The sequence below is a fragment of the Mercenaria mercenaria genome, chromosome 11, assembly GCF_021730395.1.
Source record: "Mercenaria mercenaria strain notata chromosome 11, MADL_Memer_1, whole genome shotgun sequence".
Classification (NCBI taxonomy): domain Eukaryota; kingdom Metazoa; phylum Mollusca; class Bivalvia; order Venerida; family Veneridae; genus Mercenaria; species Mercenaria mercenaria.
Window position 1 is genome coordinate 60,494,157 of NC_069371.1, and position 16,111 is coordinate 60,510,267.

The 16,111-nt window shown below is 33.7% G+C and overlaps 2 protein-coding genes across 2 annotated transcripts in view; both read left to right on the top strand.

The window, feature by feature from the left end:
• The window catches only part of LOC123531750 (CCR4-NOT transcription complex subunit 9-like), a 492,904-nt gene that overhangs the window by 129,652 nt on the left and 347,141 nt on the right, over positions 1–16,111 (top strand). The gene's annotated exons all lie outside the window — the stretch shown is intronic.
• LOC128546790 (uncharacterized) lies at positions 1,400–6,165 on the top strand. The gene is made up of 7 exons (XM_053518128.1): positions 1,400–1,543; positions 2,872–2,966; positions 3,547–3,784; positions 4,167–4,298; positions 4,693–4,838; positions 5,264–5,383; positions 6,054–6,165. The coding sequence occupies exons 1-7, from the start codon at positions 1,400–1,402 to the stop codon at positions 6,163–6,165; spliced, it is 987 nt and encodes a 328-aa protein (XP_053374103.1).

Consider the following 16,111-nt stretch of genomic DNA (forward strand, 5'->3'; position numbering starts at 1 on the left):
GGCTTTTACAGCCATTTCTATAGGGCCTTCCTTTATGTTTTTGATTTGATACAAACATGCAAAATATCTTAGATAACAGTAATCTTGGATTCTATGATGAATGGTTAACACACCATATTATTCATTAAAGTTGGTCAATACGGTCAGCTTGATGATATCTAGGCCAAGTTAGAAACTGGGTCAAATTGGGTAAAAAACTAGGTCACCACTTAAAACAAAGGAAATGCTTGTTAATACATTTATGACTCTGTCTTCATGAAATTTTGTCAGAATGTTTATCTTGCTGATTCCAGTGCCAGGTTTCACAGCTGAGCGACATAAGGTCATTATGACCCTTTTGTTTAAGCTATACTGTCACAAAATTATTCTGCTTGTTTGATCATTTAAGAAGGGACCAGGAACAAAGCAATGCTGCTTAGATGACTCTCTTCAGAAAAAGTGTTGAACAGTAAAGTCTGTTGGAGAAATGTATAGCCATAATTGACATCATTGACAGTATATAAATATCATATGGCAGCATGTGTGACATTGATATTGTCAACCAAGGGCGGAATGTCACCCGAGGCAAAAGTCGAGCAGTGACATTCTGTTTCAAGGGTTGACAAAATCAATGTCACACACACTGCCATATCATTATACGAACAAAAGTAAGCATTCAAAAAGTTAAAAATGTTTTAGTTCATTTAATTTCTGTCTGAATTGCCTGCGACATCACTACTACATGTTCCATGGTTTTGCTAAAATATTGAAGCAGTTACTTGCCCTTGTATGATTATTCAGAATACCAGCATGGTCACATGACCTGACTGTCAATTTCCTTTGGTCACGTGTAAAAAGGTTGAGAATGCTCTTGATAGGCAAAATATCTCTTTCTGGGTAATGGGATTTTAAAGTTGTAGACAATAGTGAGGTATATAATAAATGCTATTTCTGTATATCGAGTCACCCTTCCGTTTTGGTAGACATATTGTTTCGGATCTTATTCTGTGGTTTCAGATTATACAAATGTACTCTATAATAAAGCATTTGGAAACGATAATGTTGCATTGGCTTCATTGTATTTGGGTAAAGTTGATTCTTTAGACATCTTTTTTTGCATTTAATAGGCTGCTGAAAACATCAAACATGCCCAGGAGAAACAAAAAAAGGACTACAAGAAAGGAAAAGTTCTGGATACAAAATTTTAGTGTTGGTGATTCCGTAAAATTGTTTAATTGTAAAAAAAAGGCAAAAAAAGGTGTAGTGCTTGAGGAAAATTATCTTGGACCGTATGAAATTGTGAAAATTCTTGGAAAGAAATGTGTTCTAAAATGTGGAAAAAACGGGCAAAATCATGAAGATATGTCAAAATGTTGACAACTTGAAACATTATCAGAATGAAAGTGATTGTTCCAATATAATGGATTATTTGAAGAAAATACGGGCAACGGGTGTGTTCAATGAAATCATTGAGGCTTGCCGTCACATACCAGTAACAAGGTTACAGACTGTTGCAGATGTTGATAAAGCCATGACCGACCCTGTGTTCAGTCTTGTTAGTGAGGTAAGATGATTATAAAATTTTCACATGACCTTTATTATTTAACAGATTTTTAGCGCGACTATTCGAAGAATAGGGGAGCTATCCTACTCGCCCGGCGTCGGCATGAGCGTGAGCGTCACACAAATGTTAAAGTTTGCTTACCACCCCAATATTTTCAAAGTCCATTGAGATATTGCTTTCATATTTTGCATACTTGTTTGACATCATGACCCTAGTCTGTAAAAAGGATGGAGGCAACTCTATCAGCATTTTGACTGAATTATGGCCCTTTTTCGACTTAGAATAAATGTTAAAGTTTGCGTACCACCCCAAATATTTTCAAAGTCCATTGAGATATTGCTTTCATATTTTGCATACTTGTTAACAATCATGACCCCAGTCTGTAAAAAGGAGGAGGCAACTCTATCAAGCATTTTAACTGAATTATGGCCCCTTTTTGACTTAGAATAAATGTTTAGTTTGCGTACCACCCCAAATATTTTCAAAGTCCATTGAGATATTGCTTTCATATTTTGCATACTTGTTTACCATCATGACCCCAGTCTGTAAAAAGGAGGTGGCAACTCTATCGAGCATTTTGATGAATAATGGCCCCATTTCGACTTAGAATAAATGTTAAAGTTTGGGTACCACCCCAAATATTTTCAAAGTCCTTTGAGATATTTCTTTCATATTTTGCATACTTGTTTACCATCATGACCCTAGTCTGTAAAAAGGAGGAGGCAACTCTAGCAAGCATTTTGATTGAATTATGGCCCCTTTTCAACTTAGAATATGCTTATTATAATGTTAAAGTTTTACACATAGTTTATATTATACTATCAAGCACTGAGAATAGTCGAGCGCGCTGTCCATGACAGCTCTTGTTACAATTTAGAATATAAATAAATTATAAAAAACTAAAATATGATTTTTAGCTCACCCGACCCAAAGGCTCATGGTGAGCTTTTGTGACTGCTCATGTCCATTGTATGTCCATCTAAATTTTTTCTAAAAAATCTTTAGCTTGAAAACCATTTGGCAGAATTACACCAAACTTCCAAAAAATAGCAACAAGACCATAGCAGAAAAGGGACCCCATCCTATTATATAGGAGAAAGTACTTCAAAAATTATCAGATCATATTTTCTAGACTGTTTAATTATAATTACCAGATGACACAAAGTGATAATTGGACCTTCACCTACTGACCTACTTTGTTGTTGTTGTTTTTTTTTTAGATAAAGCCTTGAAATTTGGATGACATGTACGTAATGCACTGCTATCTTTAAACTGACTTTCATTTACCATGAATGTGTCCTGCTGACAAACCTTATTAATATTTTTAGCATCAGCTGTGGTCATACTACTCGGGTGAGCAATCTAGGTTCATCAAGACCCTCTTGTTTAAATCCCTTAAGGTTTGTAATTCTATATCAAACAGGTATAGATTATAGAAGCTGTTCAAATAGAGTATGCATTTGTTTATTTTTTTAGAGCAATTGCATTATGAAATACAGTTTACAAAACCATGAGGCTCAAATATCTGAATCTTATCTTTAAAAAATTATATATAGCAGAAGACTGCTTTAACACTGTTTATGCACGATGGGCAGTTATACAGCGGGCGTAATAATTTCACGAGGGTGCAGCCCGAGTGAAATTATTTGAAACCACGCATTACCACCCCAGTGCATAAATAGTGTGAAAACATGCTTGTGCTATAAATTATTTCAATACTTATATGCCCTTCATCTGAAACAGTAGATCAAATATAGAAGCTCCCTTTCTTGACCCCAACAAAAACTTTGACTTTACTCTAGCATAAGTGTGTTTTAACAGAGACAAGCATATTAGAATAGATAATACAGATGTTCTCAGGTAGTAAAACATGCTCGAAACACCATTTCTATTTGAGATGACTTGCATTAATGAAAGTTAACTTTTCAATGAAATAGGTTTCAAAGAACTACGAAGGGTTGATGGACGTTGTGGTAGAAACCTGACACCACTTGTTGAAACAGTTGTAACGACCAAGTCAAAACAGACTTAGTGACACTTGCTGCAACAGTCATTACATTGGCGTACACCAAGGAAATCTCCTTCAGTGATGTTCTAGAGACACTAGTTCTGACTCCTTCATTTCTGAAGACAGCCACAGCAGACAATTTGAATGACAATGACAGAATACTTGTTTGTGGGGAATCTATCACTCTTGATGATCTGAACACTCTTCAAGGAAAGGAGTGGCTTAATGACAGGGTTAGTTCACCATTACATTTGGTATAATTTGACATGTCAACATTTTTGATTTTATCTTTAGAGAGATTGTTATGTTCCCATTCTTATAATTTACCAAGCAAGGTGCCATTAATTAAGAAATTAATTTTGTCAACAGTTAAACAGCATACCAGAGAAGATGACTGATTTTCATTAAGCTGAAAATTTCAGTACATTTCCTCAAAGCCAAAGGTGTTATTTCTACCTTCATAATTGCAATACAAGCATTCAGGTTTCACTGATCTTCTACAACCTCCAATTGAACAAAGAGGTGTAAGCAGAGGATAATGGTTAAAAATTTTGAAAATTAAATTGCATCTTAAACTGTTGAACTTTAATTTGCATTAATAATTGAATTTTTCAGGTAGTAAATGCCTATTTGAAGCAGCTAGCCAGAGAAAATAACAACGCTGACAAGCCACAGGTGTTCATACTACCATCTTACACTGGAACGCTGTGGGCAAACGAGGTCTATGAGTCTCACATGTTTAGAAAGGTATGTATATGAATATTTAATGCAAAAAAATTCAGAGGTATAAAAATCCTTTGTTTACTTAAAAAAATCAAAACTGGGTACTTACATTTTTGACAATGGAAAAGCTTGATGCAGTACCTTAAAATGCTTTATGCCTCTTGCTTTTAATAAAAAGTGTCAGTACTGTGAATGGAAGACAACTGGATATATTGAAATGCAAAATACATTTCTCTAAAGTGTGTTGAATTATGGAAAACAATAGGGTGTGTTATTAGTAAATGATCAATAAGTCTGACCAGATTAAAGGTAATGTTGATGTAATATTGTTTCTTGCCAGTTAGTTTATCAGTGGAGTATTTCAGTGAGTAACAGTACAAGTTTAAGTTGCTTGGTTAACCCAGAATTTATTTTCTAGGCTGTGTTAGGCATGTACCAGCACATCCTGATGCCATGGTGCGTAAATAACCACTGGGTGTTGTTGGTTGCTGAAGTTCAGAAAAGAACAGTTGGAGTTTTGGATTCCCTGAATGGAGACAACACTGCAATTATCAACAAGTTCTGGTAAGCTATCATAACTTGGAGTGACTTTTACACAAAAGAGACTTTACTTTTAAATATATGATTTTGCAGAAATATCAAGCTGCAAGAAATTAAATTATCTTGAAAGACATAACATACATAACCCGAAAATTCAGATGTACCTGAGTCTGTACCCCGATTTTTTTAGTTTGGGTGCATTTTGTATTATCTGTGTCATGACTCTGTAGATTTTCTTAAACCATTTTCGTGATATCTAGAATTGTTTTGGGGACAAAATAATATCTACTGAAAACTGAGTTAATTGTCACATTTTAACACTATTTCACTAGCTGTCTTTAAAATATTTTTTATTCAAGCTGACTTTACCTTTCGAGAGAGTGAACAACACCTGCCCAGTGAATGTTTTACAATATATGAGAATAAAAAATTTTACTTCTGGTTTCCAGTGAGTTCATGATGCACAGAGGAGCAGTGACTGAGCCAGATTTAGCAGACTGTTGGGTTAAGGTTAACTTGAAATCCAGTGCACAGAAAGATGGGTGCAGTTGTGGGGTTTTGTTCTCATGGTAAGTTTAATGACTATTGTACTATTACTCATTCTCTTTCATAATTGTCCTGTAATTAATCTAGGATTTAATTCTCTCTTACTCAAGCCTTAGAACAGTTGTTCTGTTGCTCAGGGTTGGTAACATGATACTTTACACTGAGATGGGCATTTGAGCAAGTGTAAAAAGTGACTGCTAAACAAATACTTTCAGTTGAATGTAATACCTCCTGTCTAGGATAAAACCTTATTTTTCCAACATTATACCATTAGGTTATCACTACTGTGTCTTGGCAATAATTGTTTTTGTTTTGACAAGTGAAAAGTCTTGACATGTAAAAGTTAAGCCATTTATAGATGATATTTGCATTGTGTTAAATGAGATTTTAAGTCACTGCTTCATTCTAATATGATACCAGTATAGCAGTTTATTGTATTGAGATATGTAGACAGTTGTAAAACACTGTTAACAAATCCAAGCAGAAAACATTGTCCCCAGTAAACAGACCTGTGGAATTGAGTGCATTTTAGTGTAATAATTCAGTCAGGTTATTTATTTCATGTATTTACAGTTGTTATACCTTTATGACAATGATTTTTGATAATGTGATGTCTCTTTTCAGAACGCTGAATGTGTGGTAAATGGGAAAGATCCACTAGTGATGCGACAGGTTCATGCTGGGTAACTTCAGGGAATATGTCAGGAACCGTCTGATAGGAGAAGGTGTCCATGTGGTACAACTGAATGTGATGGCCTGTTTTGCCGGAAACCGAGAGGGGGCCCTCAAACTGGATACAATGTGATATATGTCATAGATGGTGGCACAGGGTCTGTGGCAATGTTGACAGGAAACTTATGCTTGAGGAGTACTTCTGTGTGATATGTGAAGCACAATATTGTTGACTTCTGTTACTGCTCAAATTTCTAACAATATTAATGGGTTTACAGAGATAATTTATTATATTACGTGAAATGTTTAAAAAGGACACTGCAAGTTTTAGAATTTATAGAAGATTCATTCCAGTATTATTGGTGATGGAACACTTATGGATTAATTTCTGCTATCAACCTGGACATGTTTTTACATCAGTTGCCTTCATCATGAAGTTTGCCAAAAACATGTTTGTAAATTACAAAAGAGAATGTTCCAATAGAAATATCTTTCACATTTTTAATGCATGTTTCTTAGTTGTTGATTTATGCAGTTCTTTGTCTATGCAGATGAAAATGTAGTATTTCCATTGCCTATTGAAGAGGTTCATGATACAGTATCTCCAATCTAGGTGTACTGTATGGGATTTCACTCAGTCAAACTAGAGTAATGGCCCTTGACCTAGTGCAAAAATATACATAAATTACTTAAAAGTTTGTGTTGCATATATGAAGAAAATCACACAAGGGCATGAAACAATATAGGAATATTTTTTATCTTGTGAGTATGTGCACCTAAGTGTTTTCTTTGGATAATTCTGTGGCACCCAGCCTATAGCACTTGACATCGTAAAAAAATATAAGGGACATTAAGTTTTTATTGTACTTTACCTAGAGTCATAAAACATTAGAGGACTGTTGCATGGCATGTGAACTTGTGCACCTGGTATTTCATTTGGCTAGGCCAGAGTGTGTGTGGCATATATTGTAAAATAGAATCAGAAAACCTTAACAGTGAATCTGTGTTCTAAGGATATACATCTAGTTGTTTTGTATTAACTTGAAACTATTATGATTCTTTGTTATATTTGGTTTATCTTACTTAGTTTGTTTAGCTTAAATGTACACACTGTGACAGTCAAATACACACTAAGCAACTTCACTTTATTAAATTTGTTTCTGATTTTGAATCATCAGGTACTCATAATGTCAACATGTTGTAAAATAAGTCACCAGTAGAAAGAAAATATAAGTTCTTTGTCAATTATGTAATTGCTTTTTTTTTCAAAAGTATATATTGTATTAAGTATCACACTATAACTTCTGTTACACAACCCTGTCTGTGCACTTCAGGCTTTTTTTAATCTCTATTGGTAGTGTATAACCTATTAACGTTTGTTTGATTACTCAGAGTTACACTTCTAACTTGCTCCTGTTTAATGTCAAAAGTTACATTGTTGTTCTGGGACAACTTATATATGAATCTAATTCAAACTGCTGGCTTACCTTTGCCTGGTCTTAGTGTTATGTGATGTTCCAAGTAAATTTATGTATAGTTTGGCAACTTATTCATCCAGAATACTAGATAAATGCAAAAGTGTTTAGGTCATTTTATGTTTACATTGTGTAGAGTCTAGATATATTTATACATTCAGGAATTGTTTAACGTTTTTTGTTGAGGCATAGTTCTGAAGTTACTAATAAATATTATTTGTGTAGCAAGATTTTACTTTTGTTTGAGCGTTTTACTTTAACATGGTAAAGTGATTTTATAGTTTGACCGACTCCAGGTCAACATTTCAGATACATGTGTTTGCCTAATTGCACTTCACTTCCCTCAAGAATGAGCTTTCCTTAGATACAATGTCCTGCACGCGTCAATACCCCAAACGCATACGCCCTATTTGAATATGTATTAATACATATAGGTCTATATATCTAGAATTCACACTACAGGTGTGAACATAATTGCCATACCCCGACGTTTTATTGCCACTTTGCTGCTTCAAGCCACACCCCTATGTTGATCTGCGTCAAAATAATGTATTCCAGTAGATGCAAAAATCTATCTATGAAATAGCCTATTTATTTAGATATGTAAGCAAAGTGATTGTAACAAAAAAATAAAAAGTTATCATTCATTATTTTCGTATTGGTTCACCATTATAAAAGTTTCATCATAATTAGCTATTATATAGAATCGTTTCACCCAAGAAATCGGACATTGTCTTCAAAGTGCAATATGAGCAATATGCAAAATACAGATAGAGCGTATGTTGCTAGGAACAACTTGTAACTTTATCACATACACATTTTCTTCAAAAAGTGACATTTAATGTGCAACTTTACGTTGCTACGCACCTGAACAACCAAATAATTTATACTAAAATTGCAGAACCTTTTTTTTTCAATATTCATTTACACCACACAGCCATATATATCCCATATTGACACTCTTGTGATTATAACGATCATACCCTGATTCAACTTTCAAAATTGTCAGGTACACATCTGTGTTGCTACGCGCCTGGATACCAAATGGTGTTTCTAAATATCTCTTATGTTCATCACTCCGCCTGTGTGATTGTAACGGTCACGTTTTAAAAAAAAATCCAATCTGCATTTAAGCTATAACTAGTTACTACGATCCTGAAAAACAAAATGTCTTACATTAATGGATTTAGAATTCATTTCTGAGTATTAATATTATGTGACGGGTACGTATGTGTACATTATGGCTTCAAGCACAAAATGATGTTTCCACGCAAATAGATAATCAGCTTATACAGAATAACTGTTTCCCTTGAATAAAAATTTAATCCGAATATTATTATATTTAAGTATGCGCGCATGTGTTTTCCCCACCATTGCCGCCCTGGATTCTTAATATTCATATCAGTTCAATTTCAATAAAGTATTTCGAAAGAAATTGGAAAATTGAAACTATTCTAAAAAGAAAGAAAGACAAGAGTTATTTTTATGAAAATTTTTTTATTTTTTTTTTAAGGTATGTGGCTTTGTTGCACACCGCCGAATTGATACGCACCTGAATACCAAATTATTTATACCCGTTGATGCACCTATCATTCCTGAATAATTTTATGTATCATATTGGTATTAATGTCTAAAACTAAGACCGACCGTGTGATTATCACGGCTATACCGAAACCGTGTGATTCTCACGCCGCCGCGTAATTATCACAATGGGCCTGTCTATACGGAAACCTTTTAAGGACAGCTTTTAATATGAAGTACTGTATTACTTTTCCCATATTTTTTTTTCAAAATACTTTATTACTATTCCCACACTTTTTTCAAACTATGTTGCTTTGACGCTCACATCGGAGTTGCTACGCACCTGAATATTAACGGCCACACGCCGATCCGCAAAAAATGCCTAGTAACCGCCCCTGCCAATTTTTTTTTCAAGGAATCTACTCGTCGATTAAAGATTTGATTTTAAAAACACTGGTTCTGGTATGCCAGGTATGTGGCCTATGGGGACGATAAGGTCTGCGTATTGGGGGTAAATGTTAATATACAAGACTAAGGTGCACGAACTGGTTCAAAACTCTCAGAAACAGCATCTTGACTGGGCCATTGATAGGCTTGCATTTTTTGTCATAATAAACTACTGTATAGCTACTGTACAGTAAGTAAATTGCAGGTGGTATTTCTCACCTTTATAGCAAACCAGTTATCACCTTTATAACGAGTTTAGAAAGCCTGATTATAGGGTATAATTAGGGCTAAACAAAGTGATCTCATCATTGCTGGATTTTTCATTGAAAATAAAAGAAAATGCATTTATAGCTTTTATAGCATTTCATTTCATTTATTGGCAAATCGGCATTACAAATGCCTTTGACCATTTACAAAATCTATTACAAATATGGTCAAGACATATTGACATAAAATATAGAAACAATTATAACATACAAATAAAGCGGAACATATCATCCAAAAAGATAACATAGTAAACAAAACTAAGAAGCGGTTAGAACTTCAAGGGTTTGTTTCCGTAATTTAAAAGCTTCGCTTACATATTTAGCATTTTTAATCACTCTTTTCTTATTAGTAGATGACATAATATTAATGAATTTCTGTACAGACGGCCAGGCTGTATTTATAGAATATTTCTGTCTAATGTTTGAGTACTTGTTACAACAAAGTAGGAAGTGATATTCGGACTCAACAAAATGACTTGAGCACATTTTACAGACACGCTGTTGTCTATCAATACCAGTATAACGTCCAACCTCAATCTCAAGGCTATGCGATGCAGTTCTAAAACTGGTGTATTGCCTTCTCAATAAATTGCTTTGCAATATATCCAAATATTTCTCATAACAGAATTCTACTTTAAATTTTCTATAATATTCCAATTTTGATATATTTTGAATCGACGCTTTCCAGTTTTGTATATACTGATCGCGTAACCGATGTTTAAACATATTATAATAGTTACAATTTGAATCAAAATTCAAAAAGACATCACTAAAGCCTAAATTATCTAACAAAGATTTAATTTTATGAGACCATGAATTTACATTTCGTCTATTGCATTGTTCAACAAATAGTCTATACATAGGCATATCTTGGTTTTTCATGATTTTTATCCAATATTTTAATGCTCTCTCTTTCATGATAACAGACAATGGAAAACGACCAAGTTCTCCAAAAACAGCCAAGTTTGGGGTTTGATTACGCACACCTAAGACATATTTACAAAATCGTAAATGAATTTTATCTATTTCTTTAAAATCGTATATTCCCCAAATATCAGACGCATACAATAGAATAGGTGCAATCATTGTATCAAAAAGTGATAATTTCGTTCTAACATCTAGATTAATCCTACTAAATAGAGACAGCAAATTGCTATATGCCCTTAAGGCTTGATCAGAGAGAGTCTTTACAGCGTTTTTCATATTACCAGTGTATGTAAAGTTTACACCTAGATAGCAAAAATTATCGACAATTTCTAATTTCTCACACATTAACAAACCATTCAAATGCATGATTTTGTTTCGTTTTTCAAAAATGCAGACTTTAGTCTTTTTAACATTTATCCTAAGGCCCCATTTAATAGAATAATGATAAATACAATCTAGCTGTGCTTGTAGACTATCAGCATTTGTTGTGAATAAAACGATGTCATCCGCAAAGATTAACATATACATAGACAACTGATTTAAATCATTCTCTGTTAGGTTGTTGAAATCTATACAATTTCTAATATCGTTTAAAAACAAGATAAACAGTAGAGGCGAGAGTGGTTCCCCTTGTTTTAAGCCAATAGTGACGTCAAAAAAGTCGGACATTTTCATATTAGAAGTTAATTTAACACATGACTTAACACTTGCGTATATAGACTTTAACATTGTAATGACTTTACAACTAATGCCTGAATTACAAAGTTTTACCCATAAAGCTTCACGAGTTACAGTATCAAACGCCTTTTCATAGTCTATAAAGGCACAAAATAATTTAGATTTATTATACAAAGCATTTTGAATAATTGTATGTAATAAAAATATACAGTCACTAGTGCTACGATTATCTCTAAATCCAAACTGAACATCGTTAAAAACATCATTGGCTTCGCACCATTTATTAATTCTATTTCTTAGAGTTAGTGAAAATATTTTTGCTAATATGTTAACAAGAGTTATTCCCCTGTAATTATTTGGGTTCGACTCATCCCCCTTTTTAAAGATAGGTATAATCACACCTTTACACCATGATTCAGGGTATCTTCCCGAGTCGTATATTTTGTTAAAGATAGAAACCAAATAAGGAGTAATAAAATTATTCGAGTCAATGAAAAAATCAGCAACATTTTTATCATAATCACAACTCTTATGTCTATTTAAACTGCGAATTACTTTGGACACTTCCTCAACTGTAAATGGACAATCGAGTTCATCTATACGTAAGTTCTCTGCACTACCAATATTCTCGTTATCCGACATAAAATCATCTTGCAAAGGGTTGGATAACGTTTTAAAATACTCGGCAAACTCATTTAAGCTAATATTAACAGAATCTGGCATGTTTTTATTCTTGTACTTTTTAATATATTTCCAGAACTTGCGTGGGTTTCTTTTGCTTAAATCAGCTAGTTTGCTTTTTTCCGTGTAATAAAATTCTCTTTTTGCCTTTCTTTTAATACTGGTAAAAGCACTCCTGCTAGAGAGGAACTTCAATCTGTTTTCTTCAGATGGATTTATTTTAAATGCTCTTTTATCATTACAAAAAGACTTTTTAGCCTGTTTACATCTATCATCAAACCATGGGGACTTCTTAAGTATCTTTTTATGGGACGCACAGTAAATGTTTTACCATGTAATTGGTAGGAAATATCAAAAATTATAGTTTTCAGATTATTTATACAGGTGTCTAAGTCCGAATCATCAGACTCTAGCTTGTTTAAAATTTCATCAAAATATGTTTATTCTCGTTAAGTACATCATTTAATACTATAGGATCATTATCTTCCCAAATAATTTTATCATATGTCAAAACATCATTCTGATAAAAAAACATATCCTCACAATTTAAGCTAAACTCAATCGGACAGTGATCCGTAAATTCAGTTAAATCACATACTTTCATATTTGAGATACTGGCAAAATTATTGTAGCTTGTAATTAGATAATCCACCACGCTTGCGGCCTTCTTATTACGGGACGTATTATAACATGTAAAATTACCCTTTTCGAGCCGTCCATTCACAATGCTGACGTTATTTTCCTTACACAAAGACAACAATTTTAACCCGAAATTGTTAACGTGACTGTCTTGCGAAACTCGTAATGGTTTATTATTTACCGCTATGTCCTCAAAAGGCATGTGAACGTAACGGTCAAGATTAATGTTATTGACAAAATCAGGTTGCTGACCTGTTCTAGAGTTAAAATCACCTGTCACATAAACATCGCCAAAATTACTGTATCTCCTGATATCATCATTTATTTGTTCAAAAAAGTCAAAATTATACAAACTTGACGAACTATTTTTATACACTTTTGAGTCTTCAGGGGGTACATAACAGGTACAGAAATACAAATCATTCAACGAACCAAAATATTCTTTCAATAACTTGAACCATACGATACCTTTGTCATTTAAACTTACAAGTTCTATTTTCTTAAAATATTTTTCTTTATAGTAGATAATTACACCACCACTAAACCTTTTCGCTTTACGATTATATTTAGGTCTCGGACATGTAAAAGAACAGTAACCATTAATATCGATATTACTTGTCTTAGAGTTCCATGTCTCACTGAAAAGTAAAATGTCAAAATTGTTTATATAACGCAAGAAGTCACTATCATCTAATTTGTTTGCAAGCCCTTGTATATTCCAAAGAAGGAAATTTAACCGCCCTTGACCTTCCTAGATGTCGCCAAGTGGTGTTTCCCGGAACAAACTACCATTAATGTACAGTTTGTCATAACGAAGAACTGCTTCCTTGTTTTCATCCCTGGCCTTAATCAGTTCTGGTATAAGTTTTTTTCCTACGATCCTGAATCACTTTAGGGTATTGATCACTACACCTTATAGATATGGCATCCTTTCTTTCCAACACTTTCTGTTTAACTTCAATTTTGTCCGGAGTATGGTTAAATTTAGCTACAATGGGTCTCTTTTTGCCCGGTGTAAATTTTCCAATACGATGCGCCCTATCTATTTGAATCCTAGTTTGCGCGTCAGCCATACCTAAATCATTTTTACAGAATGTGTAAATTTTACTGCAGCAGTCTTCATTTTTACGGGCCTCTGCGCTTATGTCTTCATCAAAGTTAAAGAAAAGTAAATTATCACGCATGGACCTTGACTGCAAATCGATGACTTCCTCTGATAATCTATGGGTTTCCTGCTTTAATGATTCACACTCAGACATCACCTTTTTATTTGATTCTAGACCAGATTTCACTTGTTTGTCAATGTCACATTGTTTTTTCCTGATCTCATCATTTGATTGCGAATCAAAATTTCTACTTACTTCAAATTCAGTTAATTTACTGTTTTGTTCATGTACTTTGCTCTCGAGCGATGAAACACGCTGATCTATAACGGTCATTTTCTGGGTCAAGTTGCTAATCTGGCTTTCAATAATATCCAATTTATTTAATCTTTTGTCCATTGCCTCGAGCTTTTCCATGATTGCTTGATTGTGTGGCATTGTAGGCATTGAAGATTGTGTACACTGTTGTTGATATTGAGGTGGGGTCATAAACTGGGTATGTGGAGGTAAAAATTGACCTTGGTATCCAGGTACTTGTGCTATAAAGTTACCATTAGGGGATGTAGCCGCCGGACTCTGGTTTGACATAGTTAATCTTTTTCCAGGTTGTTCAAACAGAAAATTTGGTGAAGCCTGAGATTTCGTTCGCTTCCTTCTACCCATCAAACCCTTTCAAAAAGTTTCAAAGTTTTAGAGTTCATCCCGCCAAAACGTACATCCATGAAATTTGATATAATCTCACTGTTTATTGATAAAACAACTCTCACTACAGTTCACTGTTAGGCAACCTTCACAAATAAGAAAAATCCAAATACTTATTAAGTCAAAAAGCACTTTTAAATCCGATTTTCACTAAAATTTTAACAGCTTGAAAATAAATCCGCCATATTGTCAAATTATTATAAATAATGATTTTTGCGTATTTTGAACAATGATTTCCCTGTATTGCTGGAATGTATCATAAATTAAAGAAACAGTACTTAGACCACACAAGGGGAATTATACATTCCTAAATCAGATTTCTTATACTATAATCAGAAATATCTGCAACTAATGAAGTTTTCTAATTATAAGTCAGTTCACTTAACACACCGTGTCATTAGAAAGGTCTCCAGCCAAACATTCTGTTCATCTGTCGTGCCTGTATATTATTCCTTCTGTCCATATTCCTTCTTATTTATAAAAGATGCAACTGAACGCTTCTTTTATTTCTAATAAAATCCAGCAAACATCTTTTTTCCCTTTATGCACTGATGCACACACCGAGTGGCTACGCACCTGAATATTTGAATATTTCAAGCCAGTTAAGAAACGTATCATTCCTGAAAATCTTATGTGTGATTTCGGTAAATATGTAAAAAAAACTAACAACACCCGTATGATTATAACATACGCTGCATTTCATACTTCTTATTAAAAAGGCTTCAATAAATAAGCCGCCTCTGGTTTCTATACAGACGTACCAGCTTATCATAAAACATTTCGTTTTAATGCAGCACAGAAACATATAAAAAATTGATTTCGAATATAGATAGAATTCTTTATATCTTCCAAAAAAGGAGAGCATACAATGCTATGTTTCCACGCACATAATTAGTCAGCTTATACAGAATAGTTGTTTCCCTTAAATAGAAATTTAATCAAAATATTATGATATTTTAGTATGCACGCACGTGTTTTCCCCATTATTGCCCGCCACTGGATTTTTAATATTCATATCAGGCAAATTTAAATAAATTATATAGAAAAAAAATGAAACTATTCTAAAAAGAAAGACAGAGTTATATGTATGAAAAAATTCCATTTTTTTTCAAAGTATGTGGTTTGATGCACACCCCTGATTTGATACGCGCCTGAATACGCAATTAATTAATACCCGTTGATGCAGAAATCATTCCTGAACATTTTTATGTATCATATAGGTATATATGTCTGAAACTAAGACCGCCCGTGTGATTATCATGGCTATACCCCAAAACCGTGTGATTCTCACGCCGGTGCACTTAATTATCACAAGATACCTTGTAAGACAATATGAAATACCTTATTACTTTTCCCACTTTTTTTTGGCAAAATATGTTTCTTTGATGCTCACACCTGAGTTGCTACGCACCTGAATATTCAAAAATAAATAAATAAATAAATAAATAAAATAAGCCAGTAAAGGGCTCCAGCCTAAGGCTGGAATCATTCCTGAAAAAATATATACATCGTAGTATATATATGTCTTAAACTAACAATGTCCGTGTTATTTTAACGGCCACACGCCAAACTGCAAAAAGATGCCTAGTAACCTTCCCTGCCCTGCCTTTTTAATGTAGCAACTCGTCGTTTAACATTTG